Genomic DNA, 27,098 nt, shown 5'->3' on the forward strand with positions numbered 1-27,098 from the left:
TTTAACGTTTTTGTTTTTATATTATCGATACGATAATATGCAATTATCTTATATAAACAGTTTATTATACAAAATTTTATATGTTTAACGTTTAATGGAGTGAAAATGACGATTTGCAATAACGTGATATTAACGATATTATATTACAAACAGCTAAAATGAATTTGATCATTAATCGTTAATATGGCTAATACTTATTTCTAATTACACGATAGAAAAATATTATTTACAATCGATTTAAGGTACATAAATTACGGTGAGCAGGCACTTCAGCACATTAGAGAGGACCTAAGCCACTGCAATAAAAAAAGAAACGTATTAATCGAATTTTTAAAAATTCCAAACTTTCGTTTAAAATTAATATTTCGATTAAAAAAATAAAGCACAAGTATTGTTATTTTCATTTAATTTCATGCTATTTTTTTTAATTTTATTTTATATTTATTTATGTACCTCTGCTAAACTTAATTTTATAGTTCCATTCTGTAGAGGGTCTTTGCTCTCGAATATACCTAAAAGAAAAGAATATCAAGTTTCTATCGCTATTTGATTATTGTATCTACTATACATTATTTATATTTTTATCTCATACCAAACGCGTCACTTAAATGTAATATAGCAGAGACGAAATCACCGAATCGCAAAGTTCCATCCTTTCTCATATATCGAAGGATAAGGATCGACAATACGTCTGTATTTAATTGAAAACCTACAAGACAATAATTGCTTCAGAAACAGTCCTTTAACATCTTTTGAATTTAAGATGCAACCGTATAAAACGTACCGACTTCTAATAGAGCGTCTCGTAGTCTTTCAGCTTTGAGAATACCAGTCTTCTCTTTCGTATGATTTTTAAAAGCAGCTTGCCAATATTTTAAACTGCACATGAGATCTTTGAAGTCATTGAACTTTAATCTACCACTACCTGAACTCTATATCGATCATATCAAAGGAGAGTTAAAGAAAATGAAATTTATTTATTACATAGAATAATAATTAAATAGTTAAGCGATTAATTTAATTTCAAAGGATACGTCCATCGTCAAAACAACTTGTCGACAAACTTCCATGCAGGCGCAACTTTTAATATAATCTGCAATATGTAAATGTATTATAATCGTATTTGTAATTGTGCGTGTATTACAAGATTAATTTTGTTACGATAAATATTGTACCATTTGGGAGACAAGCTTCGAGCAATTCTTGAAGTTCAAAAGCATTTACTGTCCTGTGCTCGTCTGCTAGCTGAAGGAATACGGCTTCGTATTGAGAAAATCCTTTGCCTTCGAGAGGAGGAGCTTTCACAATCGCTGATTTCATTAACGATGGTGGAGTATCCAGTAATCTATAGAATATTATTATTAATTCATCGATTAATATATCGTGGATGTATACAATAAGAATTTATCGTGGTGTACGTTATTTTATGCGTGATGCCTCGATGGGCTTCATCTACATACTTGAGCTTCAAAGGTTTACTGCTGTAGACTCGTAACGTGAAACTCGTTTCTTGAGTTGGCTCGAAGGTCGTTGGTACTAACAAGTAACCACCCTGCTCGAGTTGACACCTGTGACTCACTTGTCGACTGTTCGTGTATTCTGAATTTACCAAGGATTTGTTCTTCTTAAAAAATTGTTTGTTTATCGATTCCGTACTGTTCTTCGGTAAAGTATACGCAGTAAAACCTATCACCTGTAGTGGAAGACAAAAACAGAAAAGAAAGAAAATTAAATTCTAATTTAATATTACTTATCGTAAGAGTTCATTAAACGTTTCTTACTTTCAATTCCATGATGGAATGTTGATTCAGCGATACAATCACTTCTTCCATCTCGCTGAGAATCAAGTGTAGTTGTGGATTTATGTGAAAGGTTTCTGAGTGATAGGAAATACGTGTTAGAGTTTTTTTTAATCGTCCGTTTACATTTTTTTATCTAACGTTAAACCGACCTTGATTGTTTCGACATCCACCTGCTGTGACACCTCTCCTCCAACTACCTTGGTATAATTTCATTTGCCATGTATGTTTATTGTGCAACGATGGCTCGTCTCTCGATGTTTCGGCATCTAGATGAACCACTTCTAAATGAGTGAACGTCTTGACAAAATCAGAGTAGGATATCCTTTAAGGAGAAAAAACTTTGTTATTTTTCATCTGTAATTCTATTTATAATTTAAATTCTATTCTATGTAAATCTATATAATTAATTTTAATTTTATATTCTATATACATTTATATTCTATATAAATCTATATAACTCACCAAAATTCTCCTTCAGCCATATTTCTAACCGCTAAACGTTCTCTTTCCATTGCTGGAATTTCGTCCCACTCAAGACCGCCACGTGCCCAGGCACCGATATACTCGCCACCAGGACCAAGAGGATTTCGCAATTTTACCAGCTGTACCGCCTCACCACTAAATGTCTCTACCTACGTGTTGCGATACATGTTCTTTACTTATCTCGAAGATCTTACAAGCATACAGGATACGCGATAGAAAATTAATAATTGTTAGAGGAAGTTCTACACGATATACATTACATGTTTACTTACCCTCTCGATAGCATACAATCTATAATTTATCCCCATTTGTATACCGTTCGCTAATTTTTCTGTACTGGCACGTAACTGAAAGATATAAGACATTAATGTGAACATTATTTTACTTTCGATCGAGCCCCTTTGTTCGATTCACTTTCAATGTAATTAATTATCTTACCTGGTGTTGTTGATTATTGTGAACAACGCACGTGATTAGAGACGTCATGTCTAAAAGCTTCGACAAAGCTCTACCACAAGCCGTGGGATCCTGTCTAATAGCGATACTTTCTGTGATGCCACCAGTAAGATCGGACAAACCGTCCAACAGCGTGCCATACTTGAGTGCCTCGTACGAGCCATGAAGTCTGAAACGTTCAAATGAAAAGGAATATAACTAATGGCTGAATTAGAAAGAGAGAGGAAGTAAAAGCGCGTCGTTGAGGCAGGTCAAGAGGTCTCGTGAAAATTACTGTCGTTGAGAGATCGAAAGAGGTTCCCGCGCTTCGATCGATCGATCAATCTATGCGAGAGAGAAATCGGTTTCGAATTGGCTAAAACTTTGGAAACAAACAACTTTCTTCTTTATATGCATGTAGATATATAGACATTTTATTCCTTCAAATTTCAATTGACTTTAATGGAAATATCTTTTGATATCAATATGTGCAATTTTATAAAAATAAAATACGTTAACTATATATATAGGCAAATGCATTTACATAAATTGTATGTATACTTGTAAACAGACACCGTCTATATTTATACGTATATATGTGTGTAAATACACGTTCTTTGAAAGCTCGAGCGTAAGTTAATCTCTAAAGCGTAACCATTCGCACGCACGAGTGAGAGAGAATCGCATGGGTATTTTCTCAAGGAAGACCGACGACGTATCGCGATTAAGATGAAATGCTCGTGCAATTCGTCGTTGTCGTCGAATCATCGTCTCGTAACGAACGTAACCGGTAGTAATCATTCCTCTTTTGTACATTTATCAACCGTAGCTACTTCTGTCAGCTTTGATCATGAATTCTTGCCGATGTTTCTTTTTTCTTCATTCTTCTTTTTTTCAATGTATTAGGATCTAATTTTATCATTTATATAGAAAAAAAAAGAAAATAAAAAAATAAGAAAGAAAAAATAAGAAAACGTGAAACAATGTAAATTTAACTATTACCATAAAAGTGATTTCAGAGGGAAAGAGATTTGTTTTTGTAAATAATCTATCGAGTCCAATGAGGTTGTTACGCTGTTAGAATAATTTCGTGGACTCTGATAGGAGTTTGTAGCGTGGTCACCGGTGCACTGACCTCTGATCCGTTGCTGGCACCCAACCGACTACTTGCCGAGTGAAAGTATCGCTTGGGTATATACTTGTTTAGTATATAACCACGTTGGCATGTGCGTGCACGAGTATGGGTGCCCAGCATAGCGGAGCATGCCAGAAATCTCGATGCCGAGTCGAGTCCTGATTTCTTCTTCTTCTTCTTCTTCTTCTTCTTCGTCCTCCCCTTCTCCAATTCTCCAAGAAACTTTAAGCCCATGACTACTACAGGATTCCATTTATTTCTTTGTCGGAGAAAACATTTCTTTTTCGTTCTTCCTCCATGATTTTCCGTAATGATCGATATTGAAGAAAATCTCTAATTAACGTGAAAGACATGAGCTTTCGTCGTTGATTTTTCATTACGAAAATTTGATCTTTCTATGGATTTTATTTCTACGATTATACGACTTTCAATCCGCGTTAAAAGTATTTCTTTTTCTTTTTCTCTCTCTCCTTTTTTTTAAGAACACTTTGAACGCTCGACTTACGCAAACCTCACTCGACCGAAAAGTTATGGTTTGATCTCGATCGATGAAAAGTAATGAAAGAGAGATAAGAAAAAGTGGAACTCCATTTCTCAATATTCTCAGAAAAAAACTTGCCTAATCTACTGATAGATAAACTGCATGTTTGCTATAGGACTCGAGATTTAGAAAATTGGTAACATGCGGGTGTATTTCGTTCTTGGTAAAAAAAAAAAAAAAGAAATCATGGAAAAGATCAATTTATGTCAAATGCTAATTTCAGAATACTCGCTTGTATCTAAATCGTATTCTTAAGTAACAATGAGTGTCGTGTATCTTATTAGCGATGAAAAAAAAAATTAATAACAAAAAGACAAGAGCGAGTTATTTCAGATGTTAATTTGAAGAGGCTAACCTAGACGGTCATCGCTAGTGACACTTGTTTTCTAATGGAAATCGACGAGAGGCACGTCTCGCGTGTTCCTCTTGACGATGGATCGTCCATAGAACGAGCTTTCTAACTGATTCTAATGCACGTTCTTGACTTAATAAAATCGCGTGTACGTGCGTTCCGAATCCACTAGATTATCAGATGGGTCGCCGTGAAAGAGGAAAGGTCGCCGGATGAACAAGTCGTCGAGATTCTCTCTCTTCCTGTCCTCCTCTTTTTTTCTCTCTCTCTCTATTTCTCTTGGTTTATCGACAAGAGATATAGGAATCTGTGTCATCGTGTTAAGTAGACGAGCTACAAAGTTTATCTGAATCGTTCGCTTTTACGATATTGTTTAATACAAAGAGGGACACTTTTTTATGATTAATATCCTTTTAATAATTAATTTTGAAGATATTGAATTTCATTAATTTTTTAGTATTAAAATGGAGTCTCGAAGAATTTTGCACGTATCATTCGTTATCGTAATTTAGAAATTATTATTATTTTCAAATCATTTTCAACAAACGAAATTAGTTTTATCTGTATGAATCTATGTAATTCAAATTTAAGAGATTTTTTATGAATTCGTTCGATCATGAAAATTTCTCGAGATAAATGAAAGTATACAAAAATCATAAATGTTGTCTCTTTCTTCGATCAGTCTATTTATCCAGTAAAGAATGTGACGAATTCAAAAACATGGTTTTTACGCAAGGAAGGTGTTCGCGTTACTTTCTAGCCCTCGCAATCATTGAAATTACGTTGTAAATTTGTTTACGAGAAAGATAACCGTGCTCGTGCACAACGCGTTTTCTTTACGCTTATGGCATCGTAAATGCACGAGCCTGAGGGGACTGAAAGTACAATTCATCGCAGCACGCGAACACTGAGTGTCGTAGTTTTATCATCTCGTATTTTTCTTTTAAATCGTATATTCGCAATGTACACCAACCAAGAGTTGCGACAGCCTTTTTAAAGATCTTACGTGATAACGTAAGTAACTTACGTGATAATCTTTTTCCAACAATTTTTCTCATTTTTCATCACAACGAGATGAAAGTCGAGTTTCAGATGAAAAAGTTTTAATAAAAATAGAAATTCTTTGAAAGTCCATGCTCGAGCCTGGTACGTCATCGCATTCCGAGATTATTTTGACTGTGGAACGAGGAAAGGTAGCTTGATGATGCTGTGTGACGTTTATGAATCACGTATTGTACATAACATTCCAAGCTAGGCTGAACGGAAGTCGCCAAGAGGCTATAACGTGCGATTAATTATTAATGAGTCTTGAGCTCGATGCACATTCTACGATTTTTCACGTCGACAACATCGTGTCTGAAGTATTTCGCGGCGTTAGCGCCACTAGGAATACTGTAACCACTTCTAAAGGCACGATAACGGTGTTCAAAGTCGTGGTAGCTCGCGGTAGATAGGAACGATGATTTTTATTACCTAACGATGAGCGCGCAAAGAGACGAAGAGAAATTCGTCGTCTTCAGGGTCTTTAACGATTTACGAGCTTTCTGCAAACTAATACACTCTCGATCAACAACGGGCGACTACGTTGGCTGGCACGCTCAGGAACGCTTAAATATTCAGTCATCGAAGCGAAACAGGTTTGAGAGATATATTAGTTGGTTAACTTAAGTAAATTGATGAATCTATGAAGGAAAAAGATCTCTTCCAGAATCGTTTAATTATATATATATATATATATATATATATATATATATATATATATATATACATTTTTTTGAAACGAAGAAACAATTTTTCTTTGATAAAATCATTCGTTGTCATTCTTGAAACATTAAAAGTTTCGACATTAATGTCCAGCGGGAATTTGCAAAAACATGTAGTAAAAGAAAAAAGATTATAAGAAGTGAAAAGAAGATGAAGTGGATAAGGAGTAGGAGAAATGGAAGGATGGAGAGACAGGAGGATGGGTCATCAGTGGAAGATTAAGAAGAGGAGCAAGGACCTCCAGCAGAACCGGTCATCCTCGTTCGTTCGTTCGTCCGCGTAAACTCATCTTCCAACTCAAAGAGAGATCGCAAGGAACGATTACTCGCGCCACGGATCACTCCGTTGGATCTCGAGAGATCTTCTCGATTCTCTGCCAACTCAATGACCCCCTTCCTTCTCTTCTCTTAAAATCGATTTTCTTCCTCGTTTTTCCGATAGATTCCGATACTTTCTCTTAACGTTTTAGACTTTTTTTCTAAATTATTTTCATTATCAATGACATATATTTATTACAAATATTATCGGAGAATATTGATATTTAAAATCCATTGTTTGAGTAAAGTAAGTTTCGTACGTAAAAGAATTCTTTTTTTTTCTATAAAACTATGTTCTATTTTGTTAAGAATAATTATTCTCTTTTTAAATGTGTTTCATTTAAAATATATGATAATTAATCAATAATATCAATGTTACAACTACGTTTAGATAAGACGTTTCCTTATTAAGAACGAATCGAAAGAAAGTCGAGGTAAACGGATGTATTCAGGGTCGCAATAGAAAAGCATAACGTTGATCATCTGACGTGTGGGTGTTACGACGCGAGACGAGAGGACGGAGATCGCGATCGAGGTTCATCGATCTATCGCCGTGAGGTCGGCTCCTCGGTGCATAGCTGCACCTTGAGTGCATCCACCTGGTAAACGCCCACACCGCCCACTACAAAAGCGCGCATAACGTGCGGATCTTTCTCTTGTGAGCAAGACCGAGGCACCTTCTTTCTGAGCATACATCGACCTGTCGACCATAATTCACGCTTTTCCGCCATTACGTTCAAACAGAAAAGTGAGAGCCCTTTTCTGGACGCAGTAGAATACCGGTCCATTTGTCTGTAGATAAGATATACGTTCGAGTTCCTCTTGTCCGAGAAGAATATTTTTATCTCATTTAAAAGATTATTTTCATTTTTGACAGACAATTTTGTAAATCATTCGATTTTTTTAAATATTTCCTTTTTCTTTATTTACGAGATAAAAATTATTTTCTCTAATTCTTAATATAGCTTAAGGTCTGATTTATAAAATATAATAGTCAATTTTTTATATCTTTTATATGTAAAGAATTATGAAAGAGACTATAGTTACGTATCAATTTATATAAGATTGATTGGGCGGTTAACGTGTGTTATATTTATTCAAATTAAATTTTGTTTAACTCGGACAATCAGATTTTATAATATCTAGACTAAGTAAATATAGAAATATATTTAGTTGAGTACATCTGAGTGTTAAACGTACATATTATATTATGAAAGAGTTAAGAAATATTTTATAAATAAATAATGAATTTACGAGGAGAAATTTCTCGCTGAATAACTTACTTCGCGTACGCTTTCTCCAGAAGGGCTGGCCAAAACTGATCGCTATGCCGACTTTGCACGAAGGCCAGTCTTCCGTGAACAGCCGGGAGTCTGTCGTCGACTAGAACCTCGACCCAAGCTCCACACCACCATAAACGAAATCTAAAGACACCGGCATATTCTGCGCTCGGTGATCCTGGTGGTTCGCCATTATTTCCGAAATCTTGATCAGCTGGTACCACCCGGTAGAAGAGTCCTTTACTCAAGTGAAGAACACCCAGGCATGAGACCAACCATTTGTCACCTGAAAAAAAGAAGGAGTATGTTCTTCATTCGAAAAGATCTTAAACGTCACGAGAGAGCGAAAGAGAGAAAGAGAAAGGATACTTTTTATAAATAAATAAAAAATATATACATAATTACGCGTAACTACGTGTGTATAATATGAAAAAATCGTCGACGAAGTAATTTATTAAACTTAAAATAAAAATATTTCGAGAAATTCACTGTGTCGAAAATAAATATTGAAAAATAAAATATAAATAAAATAGTTGAACTGAAAGTTTGTAATCATAAAAATATAAAAATTATGATAGCAAGTTCTTTTATATTTGTTGCTCGGAATAAACTATGAAATATGATAGATTAGAGATGAAAGTGATTTATGAGAAAGTAGTTAAACGATCAATACGTTTTTTTTTTTTCGAGACTAAAATATCCATGACTATGCTACTAAGTTCGAAAGGTATATACGAAAGGTATATTTAACCCGTTTGAACATTTGGTATTAATGAACTCGTTCTGCTAGTGATATTCGTATTTTTTGGAAGCTGTCGGCTAACGATTCGGTCAATTGACTTCTGTAGCCGTATTTCAAAGAGGCTGTACAATTATCGTCGACGTTAACGTATCGACTGTTTCTCGTAATAAAAACGAACAGCACTATTGGTTTTACAGCATGTTATTTTACTTCGGATCGATTCACGACATCCTTTAACGAAGTCTGCTCGGCGTGTAATAATTTATGATCGACCCTTTCTTGTTCGATGAAGAATGAACGCGTCGCGTTAATACGAATTTTCTCGTTAAGAATAGAAAAGAGAAAAAAAGAAAAGAAATAAGAAATAAAACTTCCAGCGAGATCCAATCGATTAGACCTTCGAAATTGAAAGTGACTCGTAGAATGGTGGCTCCTCGATCATTTAACAAAATTTTCCCATAGCCTTGAACGAAGATCGAGGATCTATGTATCCTTTATAGATCGATCTCTATCATGTTCCTTGCTAAATGGAAGAAAAAAAATTTTAATCCTTCGGCATCTCTTTCGTAAGGTTCGTGTCTCTTTCCTACCTTCGTCTAGTTTCTAATAACACACCTAACTTTTCCCACGCTTGTTAACTTCGCAACGAAGAGATTAACGTTGACAATTTATTGTAACCGGAGACAGGATTACGACGCGACACTCTCTTTTCTTTTCTTCGAGGTTTATGCGATTTCTTCGCGTAATCCGTTAACATTGTTAACGAACAGAGATCCTTGTTTAGAAGATCGTAGATTTTAATGGAGCAGTTAACTATTGTAAACACACTAATTCGAACTAATTATGGCACGAGAAGAATATTAACAAGAGAATTTGCAATCTCGATCGATCATCTATGATCCTTAATCGTGAGAATCGTCTATTGGAAGCGAAATTTAATCGAATGATAATCCATGAATCATAATCTTCGTTCGCGTTTGTATCTTCATTGAAGCACAGGCTATCGTTCCACTTTCACTACCTTGGTAAACCCGGTTTACATCAGACGAATTATACGTAGACGATAGCTCGTCGATCGACGTTCGCGATGACAATATCAATTATAAAGTGAAGTAATAGCTAGTAAATACATTCTCTTTAAGATGACTCAATTGAATTTTAATTTTGTTTCGACAACGTATCAATTCCGTTACAATCTTACTTAGAAAATAAACTTTCCTCCATTCATCCAAAGTTATTTATAACTACAGAATTATGTTGCTTAGTATTTCAAATGTTAAGTTCACAGTGATCATAAAAAAGTATATAAATAAATTTTATAAAGGATTCCACGGGAATCGAGAATCATTGCCAAGTCATTGTTCTTGAAATATTTTAATCGGCTTTAATGGTCGTTCAATGTAAGTGTCAAGTTCCTCGAGAATTACTTGGGTACGTGGGATTAGGAAAGTTAGAAATAAGTCGCCTACGTAAGGCAATCGTAGAGAGCATTGAAAAGATTCTCGATGAAAGTTAGCAAAGTCTTGGCGCTCGAAGACTCGACAGAGAGCCTGGATTCGTTTCGTGAACGATTTAAAGTATCACGTAGCGCGAGTTCGCGAGCGTGAGGCCTTGGAAGAAGATGGTCGAATTTTCGTTGTGCAATGTAGGTCGAGGCAAATTATTACGCGTCATCATTCTGTTATGAGCGTACTTACGGTGTTCTTACTTGTACTCGTTAACGGGACAAGTTGCATTTGACTTGCAACGAATGTTATAACTCTTGGAATGTACAACGATCGGTATCAGTGAGCTCGACTTCCGTCGATGTCTTCCTCTTTCCGTGCTTGTAAACTGCACGTGAACTCTTGATACAATATCATAAGGAAGAAGGAAGAGTTTAAATATGTATGTTTATACGTGTATCTATGCACGTGTGCGTGTTTAGACGATTGGAAAAGGAATGACGTAGAACAAGTTTCGAATTGCCCGTGCGATTTCCTTCGAATCAATTATACCTCGATGAATTCGCTATCTCTATCTCTCTCTTTCTCATATATTATGTTTAAGAAATTATTATCAAAATAATAACTACGTACGATAGATCGTGAATCACTAAAGATCTTCGTCTCGTAGAAAAATTAGTTTGTTATTAAATTTGTAGAGTGTATTGTAAAATGGAGTATTAACGGTATCAAGTCACTCTGAGAGACAGCATTATGGGTTACTTGGATGCGACAGGATGTCTAATTACTTAATAACCACCGTTTGTCTCATAATTGCTGTTATTACGTGCCTTGAAAAGTGGTAAAAGATATGTGCCGAACACGATCCTATTACCAAATTGCGAACAACGTGTTTATCATTCGAGAGGAAGTTACATTTACGTAGATTTACGTGTTGATTAAGATATCGAATTTTTTTTTCTTTCTACCTTCTTTTTTTCTTTATCGAACGTAGGATGTAATATATCTATACAGATGAAAGTATTGTTACAGTATCACGTTTTTATCGTGATTTTAATTTGAAAGCGTTGATGTATTAAAAATATCAATGAATAGCTAGATAAGTTCATGGAAAACTTGGAAATGCAAGCGCAAGACGCTGTGTAACCCATGTCTGGAGAAATACCTGTATTTTAAATCCCACGATCGAAGGTTGAGGAGAAAGATTTTCAGGTCATTGGATCGCGAAGAAAGTCGATGGGAACGAGATCCGTACGAGACGAACTGCTATCGATTCGAGCTATCGATTCGTGGAAAATAAATGAACATTAAGTTCTTTAGACTTACCCATTTTTCCGGGAATAACGTCGAACTGTGCTGGGGCATCGCTGACGAATATCGGACGATTGCAGAGTTCCTGAAAAATTCGACGTTTAATGAAAATTGCAAGTTTATCGAATACGGTAAAGTTTAATTTACAACGATATGTTAGAATATAATTTTGATCTTTCTAGCTTGATTACTATAGAAACATAATAAATAACTATCCGACAATTCGGACCACGTACTCTGTGTTAAGAAATCCCGCTAGAAAGAAATTCACGCGTTTAACAATAGATTTCTCGTGTGGTCCGGAAACGTGCGACGCTTTTATACCGCACGGTACAATTAATTACCGTTAATTAGACGGCACGCAAAAGCGCTAAGAAATCTTCCGATAAAATGGATTATATCGTTCTGCCTGATATACGCTTAAATGTAAAATCCTAGTTCAACTTCGAAACACATTGCGGAAACGTCGTTTGCGTGGCTTTTATCGGCATGGTTAAACGTATTTATGCACGCGCTGAGAGAGCCCGCAATTTCTGTCGTCCAGAACGCAGAAAGGGGATCTGGTTACGCGTCGCTGACTCTCTTGTCGTTTCTCGTTTCTCGTCTCATCGTGTACATTGCGTAACCATCGTAAGATCGTTGATCCTCGGCTCGATCGTAATTTTCCGAGCTAACCGACGATTTACTTGAAAATTTTTCACGATCCCTCGGAACTATTTTCGTCAGGATCTAAAAATATATATCCCGACGAATATCAAATTTAAAGTAAAATTGAATAACTAGATAAACGAAGAAAATGATTTATAGTCTTTATGGGTAAGAATATGAAAGAGATAAAGGGAGAAAGACATAACGCATAAAATTACTAAGAAAAATCTACGGAGCGAGTAGTTGTAGTATGAAAAAAAAGGGAACCGTTACTCGAGTTAACGTAGTGCTCACGAAAGGCTCGGTTCCGCGATTACAGTCACGAAGACAAGGTAGACGACAAGGAAAAGACGACACCAACTACCGTCTACGTGTCAAGGCTGCGTACTGTTTTCGTTACGGTTCCTAAGTCTCCAGTTCCTATTCTTTCCGTTTCGCGAGAGAACTGGAGCGAGCCGAAGAACCTGCTCACTTTTCAGGATGTTCTTTTAAAGGAATACCGGAGAAGAGCTTCGAATTTCTATCAAGTCGATTTTCATAGATGATCTTAAAGAACTTTACCTTTGGCCTTTTCCATTGAAATTGGAACGGTGGTGTCTGATGATAGAATACCGATGCTTGCGTAGCTGGAAATTCAGGATCCTCCCAGAGTTCACCTCGTTTCAAGCACGAACGCTTGATTCGTTCGTACTCGCTCATTACGTCCTGAAAAGAAGAAAAGATAAATAAATTAAAGGAAAGGATAATGTAATAATTTGATGAACATCAAAAGAGATGAACGGAGTCAATGAAAGTGAGTACTCATGCGTGTATTCCTTCGGTCAACGAAAGAAAAAATAACTCGTATTTTCATTCGACACCTATCGGAAGGACGAAAAAAGAAAAGGGGAGAGTATAGTTAAGCGAGCGTCGTTAACTGGATTACCTAATGAGACTTGCCACCGTTAGATCATACGGAAAGTTACCGTTAAAGCTCACCTAACAAGGTTGCCAGGAATTAAAATAAATCACGGCATCTTAATTAACGTTAACGATAAATTCTCATTCTGTGTGAATCTTTGTCTACTTGGGTGGTAGATGATCGATCCTAAGATAAACCGACTAGTATATTTTTAATTGAATTATTTGTGGTTCTGAAAAGGAGCCTTACGTTCGTTAGTTAACGTGGGATATTTTGCTTTTCTTGGCGCCAAGTCGATGAGAAGAGGCGAACAGAATCGTCGTCCTTGCGACAGATCGTAAGAAAAATCAAAAGAAAAAGGGAAAGAGAAGACACGTCGACCCACGTAAAATATTCTTTACGTTGGCGTGAAAATTGCGTAAGTAGAGTCAACGAATAAATGGCTTGACTGTTCTTTAACACATATTCCCACGCATTAAAAGATATTAACGATATCGACCTCGATATACCGTTTCGATAAGTATGCTTCGAAACATCATCGAAGATGCATTCTATTGAGGTCAATACTCTCTTTCTCTCTATCTCTCTCTTTTCTTTATCTCTTTTTTTACTAAATCTATTTTAATCAGTCTTAAATTGAAATCAACATTTATCACGTAAGAAATATTCTCGTAAAATATCATAAAATTTGTTTTGTACATTTACAAAAAATTTAACATTCAAGATTTAAGTCATAAAAATTATTTTAAAATCGATATGGAATTGTTTGTTTTGTAAAAGAAAGAATTGAAACACGGCAATTATCAAAATGAACTTCAAGATATTTTTCAGAGCGAAAGAGACGAGAAAAGTCAACGACACGCGTCATGAAGGAAATTTCTACGGTCCATCGCTCGCCGGATGCTGAGAATAAGCCGAGTTGAGTGTTTCCGCATAACGTGTAGTCTCTTTTCGATACTCCACCCGATACTAGATTGTAAGAATTTCTCTTTCCTTCTTTTTTCTCTCTCTCTCTTTCTTTATTTCTCTCTCTCTCTCTATATATATCATGACGTTTCATCCATAATTTTATCTTCCACGCTCTGAAAAAGCAGTCGATTTCGCATTGCAAAGGAGAATAAAATACTTATCTTTTCTCTTTTCCTTTACCTCTTCTAAGCCATTACTCTTGATGTTATTTCTCTGATGAAACCTGTTCCCTTCGGTTTTTTTGATACTGATAGAGAAAGAAAGAGAAAGAAAGAGAGGGAGAGAAAGAGAGAGAGAGAAAGAGAGAGAACCAAAAGATGTATACAGGGCTATAAAATCTCGTTGAAGGCAAATATACGCGTGTATAAGATCCCATAAATTTTCGAATGATGACGACTTCTATTCGCTTGCAAATTTTCTTTTCTTCTTCTTCTTCTTCTTCTTCTTTTTTTCTTATCTTTTTCTTTTTTCTATGGCTGCCGTCCAAAATAAAAGCGTAGATCGATATTACTTGGCCTCTGAGTTGCCCTAAAGGACGAGAACTTTATTCGTTTTATGGCTCGCTGCGTTCAGTGGGACCTCCATTATATTTTGCAAGCATTCGTTGATAATATATTTTCACCGCGTGTAGGCGATAACGCGGTCGAGGAGATGGTGCGTGGAAGAGTCGTGAAAGCGTCACGATTACGAAATACTCAATTACGTTGTGTCGGACACCGACAAATACGACATATATTAGTAACTATAGCTTCCAAGGGTTTTTCGAAAGAAAGAGGCACGTCGATTCGATGAACTTCTAATGATGACGAATTTCGTAATGCTGCAATTGAAAATGTAATGAGTTCGGTGTGATTTGGAAGTTAATTAACATCTCAGGGTGAACCTTTTATTTCTCTCTCTCTCTCTCTCTTGTTTTATTTTTGTTTTTTTTTTTACTATTTAGCCAGGACATGCTCAGCCACAAACACCTTGGCATACCAGGCTAAGGCGTGCCTTAGTCCATTGTCAACGCTCTCACAAAGAACTCTATAGTTATTATGTCTCGCTTCTGTCTTACGTAATAGATTGTTTACTTTCAGTTATACTTTAGGATTAGCTAATAACGTTTCCTTTCCATGTATTTAACTCTCTAAATCGATCGTCTCTCCTGTCTCTTCGCACGCATATGAAAAAGGACGAAGAAAAGATTTTTGTTGCTTTCGCTCGTTAATCTTTATCGCACTAGGAAATAAAATATCAATAAAAATCACCTTCCCATCGAGAGACATGAGAATGCGCTCTCTCGTTTGTAAGCTTCAAGTAGAACGTTTCTTCCGGACACGAATCATTACTTCCGAGTAATATATGTATGTGTATATATATATATATATATATATATATATATATATATACACATACACACACACACAATATACAACTGAGCAATATTAAGCGTAATACATTAGAAAGTAAAATGAATATTTCTTTTTTATCCGAGCAAATAGAATCTCAATCTTTCAGTCGATTTCACTTCCCCTTAAGGCACCGATAAGATCGATAAGAGATCATCGTATAAGCCTTCTTAAATCGTTGAGGTTCATTCAAGGTTCTTTATTATACATCCGACAAAGGAAAGTCAATAAAATTCAGCGAACCGTTCGTTCTACATCGAAAGGAGTGCACAATGAACGATATGGTCTATTAAAAATTAAATCTCTTCTATTTTTCCTAACATTGTTGTTATGTATGTGATTTATATTTATATAGAATACATGTGGAAAGAACGTTGCATTTAATTATCTAGAAGCTTGTATTTAATAGTAGAGAATATTCTATTAAATAGTTTGAATACGTATTGAAAAAAGAAGCTTTTATGTTTCTATAAAAATCAAAATTACACACACACATACACACACACATATTGGTTACTGTAATTTATTCTAATCATTAGAAGTTCATGAAGATATACTTTTATTTTTAAAGTATGCTTGTATTTAATACTTAGTTCATTAATTTTCTACAAGAAAATTGCACATATTCATATATATATATCAATAATCCGTTAATTAGAGAGAGAACACATTTTAAATACAGAAGAGTAGAGAGAGAAAGAGAGAAAGTCTTTTCCAGAGTCGATAACCTTACTAAAAGTCGAGGTTCACCGTTCTCCGCCGAAATGGAGAACGAAGACGTCGTCTTTCGTGGGTCGCAAAGTTGAGTCTCGCGGAGTCCACTCTGAGAGATCCGTATCGTTATATGCGTCGGGTTCTCTCTTCTACCTTCCGCCAAAGCGGCCACTTCAGCGATTTACTATACGTAGAGAGGTGGAGGAGGAGGAGAAGGAGGAGGAGGGGGAGGAGGGGACTACCATACTCTCTCGTACCGGTCGGACTAGTTTCACGCTTGGTTCTTTCGCGCGTCCTTGAGAGCTGGCACATCGCTTCGAGTTCAACGCGAGAGAACCTTTATGGTTTGGCTTCTCTTGCAAAAAAGAAAGAAAGAAAGAAAGAAAGAGAGAGAGAGAGAAGATAAAAAAGATACTATTCTCCTTCCCTTCTCTCTCTCTCTCTCTTTTTCTATATATATATATATATATATATATATATATATATAAAGGTTCTCTAAACTGTATCTACTCTCTAGTCTTCCGCAATTTTAACCATCAAAACTGTAGTGCGGTTTTCTTGAACGGCCTCGAGCGTTAAAATGCAAATGGTGAATTGTTTTGGTTTAGCATGAAGCATAGTAGCAGAGTAGAAAAATACGAAAAATAGGGGAAAGAAAATGCCTAAGCTTAAGCGGTGGCTGATTCCACCGGTTAGCTTTCTCGATAATGTCGAAGAACGGAAACGATTATCTTTATATCTTCCTCTTCGAAAACATTTATCTCCCTCGGGCACGCGCGTTCCACGGGAGGATTTTAACCCCTGCATACGCTCCCACTGACAATCTCTATATCTGTGTGCTGAAAATAGATTAGATTGTCTCCACTTCGAGAACCACGGCCACTATTTCGGATTTGCAAGTAGTACGTAATTCGCAGGCTAAATTGGGAATTTGCAATGCACGAAACACGTTCCTTTATTTTTTTTCTTTTTTTATGAGAAGAAAAAGAAAACGAAAAAGAAGAAGAAGAAGAAGAAGAAGAGAAAGAAGAAGAAGAAAGGAATTTACATCAACAACAGTGCTTTACTTTTCTTATTTTGATAGGTATTAAATAGAATTTATGAACAAGATAATTGCGTAATATTTGAAATAAACAGTGTTTTTAATAGTAAATTTGTTTAAAGTATCCTTTAGTCAAGCTCAAGGAGTTAATTAAAAAGTTTATTCGCGTAGTATCGTAAAAGTTAGTTTCGCCAATGACTATTTCGTTGTCGAACGGATGTATATAATTGTAGGGCGATGACTAATCGAATACTTTCTATACTCAGCATGGAATAGTTTTATGCTTCGTACACACACATGCGCATGTATACACACACACACACACACACACATATTCATACACCGAGCAATAGCCTCGAGACCTTTGTTCGAAAGTAAAAGAAAAAGACAGAGAGAGAGAGAGAGAGAAATAGAAATAAAAATAGAGATAGATAGATAGATTGAGAGAGATAAAAAGGAATATAAGGGATTCGTGAAAACTTGAAGGAGAAAACAAGTATATATCTAGAAAAAAGATAGTTTTCGCGTATTATGGAAATACACCATCTCTTTTGTTTATAGTTTGTCATTATTAGTCCTCGAGCATGACGTCGGAACGTTCTCGATGCTCATTGAGTTTGAATGGAAAGGTTTTATCTTCGTTGTGCACGCTGAAAGGCCTTGTTACCTTCACTTTAGCCTACAAAACGACGAAGGCCAAACATTGGATCATGCCTCCGACGTTGCTCGTTAGTTCCTATCAAACTCGGTTTGTACATTTTTTTTATCAATTTTCAATTTCGTTCGAAAAATTTTATTTTATCACGAAAGAATATTACTCAATGCGCGATCGAAAGTGAACGCTTTTTATGTCTCGCCGTCTTACAGTTCTATCTAGAGAAATTTAATAAATTAGATTAGAAATTGTAATTAACGAGGTTTATGTAATTAAAATAAAAAAGAAAAATATATGATCGTAACATCTACGTGCTTTATTATATACGTAAGAGGATCAAGGCCATGAAATTATCAAGATATATTATATTTATTTATACATTATAACACGGATTATCTTGAACCAATGAACTCTGACCCTAATATACAATACTTATATCCTTCATTTTTTCGCCCTATTTTCTTTTTCCTTTATCTATAAAGGCATATACCAAGATTAGATCGTGGTTAAAGCACACCTATCGTATTTGTATCGTTTCACAGGATAGAAAATGAGGTCTACGAATAGCATGACGGTTTACTTGAAATTTACTACGTAACACCCACGCTTCAACTGAATCTATTTAACCCTTAATTATACAGCAACGAATAGACTTAGACGTAACTGCGGTAGTATGTCGGGAAGACGATCAATCATGGCGATCCTCTATCATGCAATTCTCAATTCTCAATGTATGTATGTATGTATCTTTCCTCTTCTCGTTGTAGAAATTAAATCGTGAATAATAACAGCGAACAAATAGCTTTTCTCGCGCTTGAATCTCGAGAATTACTAATTAACAGACTCGAAGAGAGACGTTTACCACGTTAACTAACGGGATATAACGACTAGACTAGACTCTTGAACAAGCCCTTTGCGTCGTCTCATATTATGCGAGTGCAATCGAGTGATGCTTCAAAGGCGACTTTGCGATCACCTCTCTCGAGTTCCTTATTCGAAGATGGCTCGCGCGTGTCAGTAATGATCATCGCGTGTAACGCATCCGATACTTGCACCTACCTATCTATGTACACACTATATTCTCAATATTACGTGTACTTAGAAGATTTATCTCTTCGTATGAACTTTACTCTTTACTTTACTACTACGCCGATTATATCAATTAGGGATATAATTAATTAATTAATTGTTATATACAAGGTAAGGATAATAATCGATAAAACATTTTGTTAAAAATTGACTCCATACGTTTTCTCATATAAAAAAAGAAAATTATTATTAATTTACGAAAGTCGATCATAACTACACGACATGGTCCAGAATCGACTGGTGCACCGAGCCGAATGGCGAGACGAGAAAATCACTATGATTTAAATTACGAATAAATCGTCGAACCGAGTTCGTTCCACTCGTTAGAGACACTTTCTCTGACTATTCTCTTGTGAACGTAGCTTTAGGTGCACGGGACATCATTTTCTCTCTCTCTTTCTTTTTTATTATAGTCGTCGTAAGACAAATGCGATTTGAAACGGGAACGTAGTATGTCGTTCGTGTAATCGTCCTTAGAAAACAGGATTATAAAAACCATATTAAGTAATAGGCGATTAGCGTCGTGTTTCTATAATATCTACGCATTTCCTGTTTTTAAAGAAGTCTAATCGATTTTATGATAGAATCGATAATAATAGCTAAATTTTTAGAATATTAAAATGATCAAATTTTAAAGATGATTATGAAAGTATTCGAAATAAAAAACAAAGGGAAATCGAACGCATCTCTTATATTTAATCTAGTTATGTTAATCTATATCATAATAATGTAAAAATATTATAAATATATATATATATATATATGTATATAATTCGGATCACTTTGAAATCGCTAGCTCAATTGCAATTGTTGAACATTTTTCGATCATTTCCGTACTCGTTTTAATTCTTACGTCAAATATACTTGCCCATTTGTTTCCAAGTAATAAGGTATAAGTATAGTTGAAGATTCCTTCGCATGATAATGAAGCAACTTGTAAGCTGTAGCTCGTGCTCCCACTCCTTCTGCGAATACCGGAAATTTGTGCAAGCGTCTTAACGTTATCGCTCGGATGATCGAGACGTGTGACTCTCTTCGTCTCTTTCTTGTCTCTTTGTATACACGTATGTATACACACGTACAAAAACGTGCTTCGTTTTTTAAGATGCGCGATGCAGATTCATTTGGACGTCGATAAAACACGAAAGGAAAGAGCATTCTAAGTGTTCTTCGAGCGAGAGTACCTTTCAACCCTGAAAATATCTTGATAGAAGGCTTCTAAACTATGGACTGTTCATCAATATGCTTAAGAAGAAGAGAAGAGAGAAGAAATGCGTCGATGATATTTCGTTCCTTCCTATACGGGAAGCTTATCATCAAAATGTCAGTTTCAAGACATAAAAAACTGAGAAATTTATAACCTGAGTAAAAAGCTGAAAAATTAATATATAAATAATAATAATTTCTATTATATATAGTAGAAACTAACTATAATTGAATATTTGTTTCTTCTTAAATTGGACTTATACTAATCGTAAAAACCATTAAAAGAGTGTTAAACATTATAGCAAAACACACGGATTTCATGTAAAAATTATATCGAATATAATTATTTATAAATTCCTGATATAATTAAAACACTACCGAAACAATCACTTTAATTTTTGTTTCTGTTTGCACGGAGAAACGCTTTCAATATCTTTTGCAAATAAAAATATGTATGTGTATTCAGGAAACGTGTAAAAAGCTTTACAGTAGATAATATCGTAAAATACGTATTTAAGACATCATAGTTTGGAAATAAACTCTTTCAATGTAATTCAAGATCGAAGATAAAAAAACCTTTACATGGACCTAATTAATAATTTTCAAAGAGAGTTTGTACGTTATTAATATTTCTCTAAAGTGAGTTTATCGTGCCGTTTAATCGTAAGATTTGATTTCATAACTAGAGCCGAGTGGTAAAAGCTGGCACAATACGGTTCTTCGATCTGAACGGGACCGGAACAACGTCGGATAAGCGTGAAGTCGGTTAACGCAGAATTTAATTATAAAAGTAGGTATAACGACACGCGTACCTTTTACTCTAGCTTTTCATTATCTTTTTTTAATTGTTTTTATATTGACTCATTGCATATCACGAAATGTTACAAACGGATAGATATGCGTTTTCCTTGACAACGAAATTATGCATTTTTAAATAATTAAAAAAAAAATGAAAGGAATTCAATCAGTTTTCTTAACGTTCAATTGCTTTATTTAATTAATTTTTTAATATTAATTTCTTGTATTCAGACTAACTTTCTAATCGGCGAACATCGATTTGGTAATTTGTGTTTCTCTTTATATATATGAATATATATATATATATATATATATATATATATATATATATTGTTTTTTTTTCTAAGATGATCATGACCAAGGTTGATGCATTTTCATAACCATGTTTGAACCCTCGTGATGCATCCTGGAACGGTTCGTTCCTAGACTTTACGATCCAGCTCTGCGCTTCTCGAGTAATCGTAGATGAAGATAGTTTCGGAAGATGCGAAGTCTGTAAAATTGCAAATTTCTAGGTAAGACCTGTAAACTTTTCGTGGAAGTTAACGTTTTGTTTGGAAGATTTTTCCTTTGAAATATCACCGTTGAAGAATTGATGTGAGAAGAAGAAGAAGAAGGAAAAGAAGAAAAGGAAGAAGAAGAAGAAGATGAAGAAGAAGAAGAAGAAGATGAAGAAGAAGAAGAAGAAGATGAAGAAGAAGAAGAAGAAGAAGAAGAAGAAGAAGAAAAAGAAGAAGAAGAAGAAGAAGGGATCTCTGCCAATGTCCTTGAGTTCTTCTTGAGTTCATCGTATCTCTTTTCTCCTCCTCCATCTTTCTTTACTGTCTAACCAACTATGATACCTTGAATCAAACGTCATTCATGCGGGAAACTTTTTGGAAAAAGTATTCTACTATCGTTATTTCTTTTTGTTTATACGTAATGTGACTTTTAGCTCTCGTCAAAATATTTTAACGTATTAATAATTAAATAAGAGCTTAGAAGATGTTATCATTTATATCGTATGTCATGTATACATTTATACTATATATAGATGTTATTATTATATACATTATTACTGTATATGATATTACTTCATATGATATATGAACATTCTATATATCTTTATGATCATATAAAATTAATTATTAATAATAAAAACTATATAAACGATATTTTAATATCATCGTTAGCAACTCTCGATCTCGTTCAATACAACAGTACTTAATTTTTTTTAATCATAAATTTCACTTTGACGGTGAAAATAATATGCTTTCTATGAAAATCGACAGAATGGATCAATTTGAAGGAACGAAGAAGAAGAAGAAGAAGAAAAAGGAGAAGAAGAAGAAGAAGAAGAAGAAGAAGAAGAAGAAGAAGAAGAAGAAGAAGAAGAAGAAGAAGAAGAAGAAGAAGAAGTAGAAGAAGAAGAAGAAGAGGAAGAAGAAAATGAAAGAAGGCTGGCCTCTTATTGGTCCGTATAAACGCGCATTGCTGTTCGTGCCTTCGTAATTTGTGTGTTTCGAGGTCGCAGAGAGAAGAAGAAGACCCGGTTTCGTGAAGGCGGAGGAGAGCTTTACGCGAGGTAGAAACGCGTCGGTCGACTTCGATGTTCCTCGACCATATCGAGGAACGTGTAAAAACGCGTACGTCAAGAGTGCAGGTGCTTCTATTTCTCGCTATTCGTTAGAACTCGATCAGCTATTACTATAGCAAATCGTCACTTAATTCTTCAAATAAATGAAAGAAACATTTACGAATGACTTTGACAACCATCTATGAATGTTTTTAATTCTTCCTACGTTTTAATTTATTTTTATTTATTTCGTGTATCTTCAATAAATCATAAATCAAATCTAATGATTATATTCAATTGATTAGTATGACGGTAATGTCACATTTGTTTCAAAGAAGTAATTAAAGTTACGATTAAAGATTGATAAAGATTATTATCTTTATATATATAGTATGTCCGGTTTATATGTGATTATTTCGTTAATTGTAATTATTAAACACGAAAAAAATGATTTAGAAGAATATAATATGATGTTAAAAGGAACATATCGCAATGATAATTATTTCACTTTGAGATAACCTCCGAGAGTTCTAGCGAAAGTCATGGGTAAATTTTTTAATGGAATTCTATATTCTTTATTACACATTTTTATGATCTTCATAACTCTCCAGGGTTATCGCAAACTCAAATAATTATCATTATAGTGTGTCCCCTTTTGACACTATACAATATTCGGAAATATCTTTTGCATTTTAATATTTAAGGAAATTATCGGATGTATACATTTAAACCGGATATACATAATTGTTTTAAAATTAAATAACATGATGGGCCGATTAAAATGGCACATCTTGTATTTAAAATTTCTTTGGTCTTTTAATTTAGTCCATGCAATTCAATGACGTATATAGTCGATCTCATAGGTTCTTATGTCCGATTAACAGTAAAGTTCACGTTCTAATGCAGATATATACAAACTACATATGTGGTCGCTTAATCGAAAGTAAAAATGTTTTCGAGATCGTTCATAGTAATACATGTATTGTCTTTCAAAGCTGACATTTAAAAGATTAACGTGTTCATAAAATGTTTTACGATTGAAATTTCGATTTTCTATAGAATTCGAAATTATCAGATATTACAATATGACTAACGACAACTCCTCCGAAGAGGATTACGTAAGGTGAAAACGATCGAGACTTACGTACAATACATGTAGGTATATACATGTAGGAATATTGTACATTCGAAAGAGACAAATTATAATAACGTGATTTCTGAATAGTAAAAAGGACTTCTTACGTTCGACAAGATAAAGAGAAGAGACTGCTACCAAGCGTAGCGAAGTCTTCAAGCGTGATATAATCCTCCTACGTTTTGCCAAGATCGTGCAGGCATAATCCTAGCAATTAATTGCGCTTTAATTTCGCGCAATTATCCTTTCTGTTTATTTATAAGGATAAGTACCTTAGCATTTCAATCGGAAGACATTTACGCTGTTATTTATTCCTTGAATATTATTTTAATTTTTTCCTATTTCCTTGTTTTAATTAAATAATAAAATAATCGTTCTTATCGTTGCTCTTTTTAATTCTTTCTTATCGATGAATTAATCACGATACAGTTTTCTTTTGGTTTTTCTTTTTCCCTTACTTCATCCATCGTAACTTTTTCTCTTGAATTATACATACACAGTACAAACATACATATGCACGTAGAACGGCATCGTCTTGCACCGTCTTACTTGCGATGAAAGTGTCTGCATCAGTCGGCCATTGTCGAAGATCGAGCGTGCTCGATTTCGTTTGTCTTTTACTTTCATGATTTTCACGTACTTAGTTCCCTCGGTGTTACATTCCGCGAGTTCAAATGCTTTTCGTTTCACCGGCTAGATTCGGAACGTGAGCGAGCTCCGCGGGGACTTTCACGGAAAGAAATCATTCTGGTCGCATAGCAAGCACCGGCACACCTTACTAGAAATTCCGTAGTAAGCGCGAATCAGCCAAGTTGAGGGATATTGCTAGATAAACAAATCAGTTTGAGCCAAATACGTTTTCTACTTTCGTGATTTTCATTCTCAACCCGATTGAATCGATAATTTCATTCTTAAAATTACCATATTTACACGTAAATTATACAAATTAGAAATTTTCTAATAAGGAAGGAAACAAATTAATTAGATCGAAGACAAACGTCTATTTACAATGAAATAATAAATAGAAAGATAAACATAGCGATATGAATGAACTTACGTTAACCATTCGTAGCCACGATTCTGTTTCTTCCTCGACGATATCACCCCCTCCAAGAGGAGGACTTTATCTTCGTATTCCTCGTTCGAGCTCCGTTCGATCCTTTCACTTTATCACTGTTCTTCTTAACGACAAAGAGAAGAAAGAGAGAAAAACGAAAAGGGAAGAAAATGAAACGAAGAAGAAGTAAAAGGAAGAGAGAGAGAGAAAGAGAGAGAGAGAGAGAGAGAGAGAGAAAGAGCGAGAGAGAAAAAGAGAGGGAGAAAAAAGAAACAAGAGAGTGCTTTGTATTATCCTCTTGAAAAAACACAGGTCAAAGAAGGCTCACCGTAAAATTTGAATTTGTAAGTTTTCTTTCACAAAAGATTAAAAAATAACTTGGTAGGATGTCGGCACGCGATTTCGCACTCACCGATGAAGGAGTGCGAGTCGACTAGAGGACGTGGACTGGCACTCACTGATCCAAAGCCGATCAGAACCCTCCTCCTCTTCTTCCTTCACCTCCTTCACCAACTTCTCCTCCTCCTCCTCCTTCTCTTCGTCGTAGTCGTTGTCGAAGTCGAAGTCGAGCCAACCTTCCTACTCCTTTGCCGTTCTTCCAGCTACTGCCTCCTATCCTCTCTCTTTTTCCCTCCCTCTCCAACTCACAAACACCTTGCTTGCTTCCTCCTCCATAATAGCGTTCACTACTCGCATTCGCACCGAAGCTTTTCCTCGCTTAAAGGGACGCGCGTTTCCACCGTGTAATTCAATATACCTAGCGAGATTATTTATATCGCGATTAGTTACTGTCACCTTCGTTTCTCCGTTCTTTTTTTTCTATTATAGTAACGATAACTTTTTCATATTTACACGGACGCATCGTCAACTATAATTTATATGAAGATATTGCTTATTGGATAAAACGATGTTTTTGTATCATTGATCTATAGGGATTCGTTGTCGTTGAGTATATTTTCGTTTTAATGAATTTTCTTTAAAATGAATCATTAAATTGCGTAATCGGGAGATAATAGAGTACTTTGTTTCGAATAAGAATTTTTAATCGTATCTGGAGAGTACGCAAGGTCAAGGTGCGATGATCCTCGAAGAACTGTGGCTATGAATTAATGTAAAAAGAAAACGCGATCGTGGAAACAATAGAAGCAAACATTCGTCATTTCGATTATTTGCAATGACGTTAGGTATTTTATTCTTTGATATCAATGACAAATTGTATGAGAATGCAAAATTCACTGGATTGTAGATAAATATTGTAATGAAGAAAGAGAAGAAGAAGGAGAGAAGTTTCTGGACTCGTTCTATACACGAAGCCATGTTTTTTCTTGGTAAAAGTCTCTAACCATTAACTTCGTTAAAAAAATTCATTTGCAATTCATATCGATCCGAGATCAATAACTGATTACTTGGAGAACAAGTTGTAGAATAGATGTTTAGTACATTGTAAATGCAATAATTATTGAAACGTATGTATACTTATGTTATCTAAAATCTTACACAAATTAAATATTATACTTTAAAAGTGATTGATGTTTTGTTAAGAGAGAATATTTTACATTCAACATGCTATACATCAATATTTAAAATTAAGGGGAATTATAAATATTATGTATTTATATAAAATTGGAGAAAGAAATAAGAAAAAAGAAATACTTGCAACTACATTTACAAGATGCATCTGCAATATCGAGAGCAATTGTATTTATAAGACAATATTAATAACAATACTTTTTTAAATATTTTTTACAATAAAATAACAAATGTTAAATATTTCTTTGTAAAATAATAAAGTGTAAGTAAATATAATAAAATTAGTAGAACTTAATTGTTTTAATTTTTAGATTTATTTCTTTTTCTTGAATATTTGGAGCGTATCACATGGTGGTAAAATAGTGCACTGCTATTACCAACATTCTTGCTCGATCGGGTAAACAGGAATCTATTGGTTTGGCGATCGGTAAAATAAAAATTTATTATTCTCAATCGATAAAAACTGTAATCTATTATTACCAATTTTTCTTGATCGATAAAGCACTGCCATGGTACTATTCACTGTTCTTTGCCCAATCAATAAAACAGTGCTTTTATATCGGTTTCAATATACTTGTCCGGTAGAAACAGAAAAATTACATTTATCGAGTTTTTATACTCGATCGATGAAGAAGCACTCTAAACGAACATTACCGATACACTTGATATATCTTCATCAATGATTTTCGATATGATAGATGCATAAAATGCATGTGGTTGCAAGTATGGTCACTCTTTCTGCACTTTGGATATAGTACAAGGACGATGTTTTAGAACACGAGATGTCAGCACCCGGTAGTA

General features: G+C 34.8%; 1 protein-coding gene and 1 long non-coding RNA gene across 5 annotated transcripts; both read right to left on the reverse strand.

The window, feature by feature from the left end:
- Nucleotides 1-25,377, reverse strand: LOC127061495 (calpain-C). 4 transcript variants are annotated; one of them, XM_050988445.1, is made up of 17 exons: nt 25,180-25,377; nt 24,768-24,888; nt 12,817-12,960; nt 11,623-11,692; nt 8,113-8,395; nt 2,724-2,910; nt 2,558-2,632; nt 2,265-2,434; nt 1,952-2,124; nt 1,782-1,876; nt 1,461-1,693; nt 1,176-1,345; nt 1,035-1,093; nt 785-932; nt 593-709; nt 454-512; nt 1-296 (listed from the first exon to the last, which is right to left on the reverse strand). In XM_050988445.1, the coding sequence occupies exons 2-17, from the start codon at nt 24,774-24,776 to the stop codon at nt 270-272; spliced, it is 2,019 nt and encodes a 672-aa protein (XP_050844402.1). In that variant the 5' UTR covers nt 24,777-24,888; nt 25,180-25,377; the 3' UTR covers nt 1-269. The 4 variants fall into 4 exon arrangements, with proteins under 4 accessions (XP_050844402.1, XP_050844401.1, XP_050844403.1 ...); XM_050988444.1 differs by having other exon boundaries at nt 24,768-24,883; nt 25,096-25,377; XM_050988446.1 differs by lacking the exon at nt 24,768-24,888.
- On the reverse strand, nt 21,313-24,761 carry LOC127061501 (uncharacterized). The gene is made up of 2 exons (XR_007780875.1): nt 23,818-24,761; nt 21,313-21,513 (listed from the first exon to the last, which is right to left on the reverse strand). It is a non-coding gene; the product is annotated as an uncharacterized LOC127061501 (long non-coding RNA).
- Nucleotides 25,378-27,098: the final 1,721 nt, after the last annotated feature.

This window comes from Vespula vulgaris, chromosome 2 (genome assembly GCF_905475345.1).
Source record: "Vespula vulgaris chromosome 2, iyVesVulg1.1, whole genome shotgun sequence".
Lineage (NCBI taxonomy): Eukaryota > Metazoa > Arthropoda > Insecta > Hymenoptera > Vespidae > Vespula > Vespula vulgaris.

Coding starts and splice junctions, on each gene's coding strand:
- LOC127061495 (XM_050988445.1), bottom strand. Junction 2,125..2,264: donor ATGGCTGAAGGAGAATTTTG/GTGAGTTATATA, acceptor TTCTCCTTAAAG/GATATCCTACTCTGATTTTG. Junction 1,094..1,175: donor CGAAGCTTGTCTCCCAAATG/GTACAATATTTA, acceptor TACATATTGCAG/ATTATATTAAAAGTTGCGCC.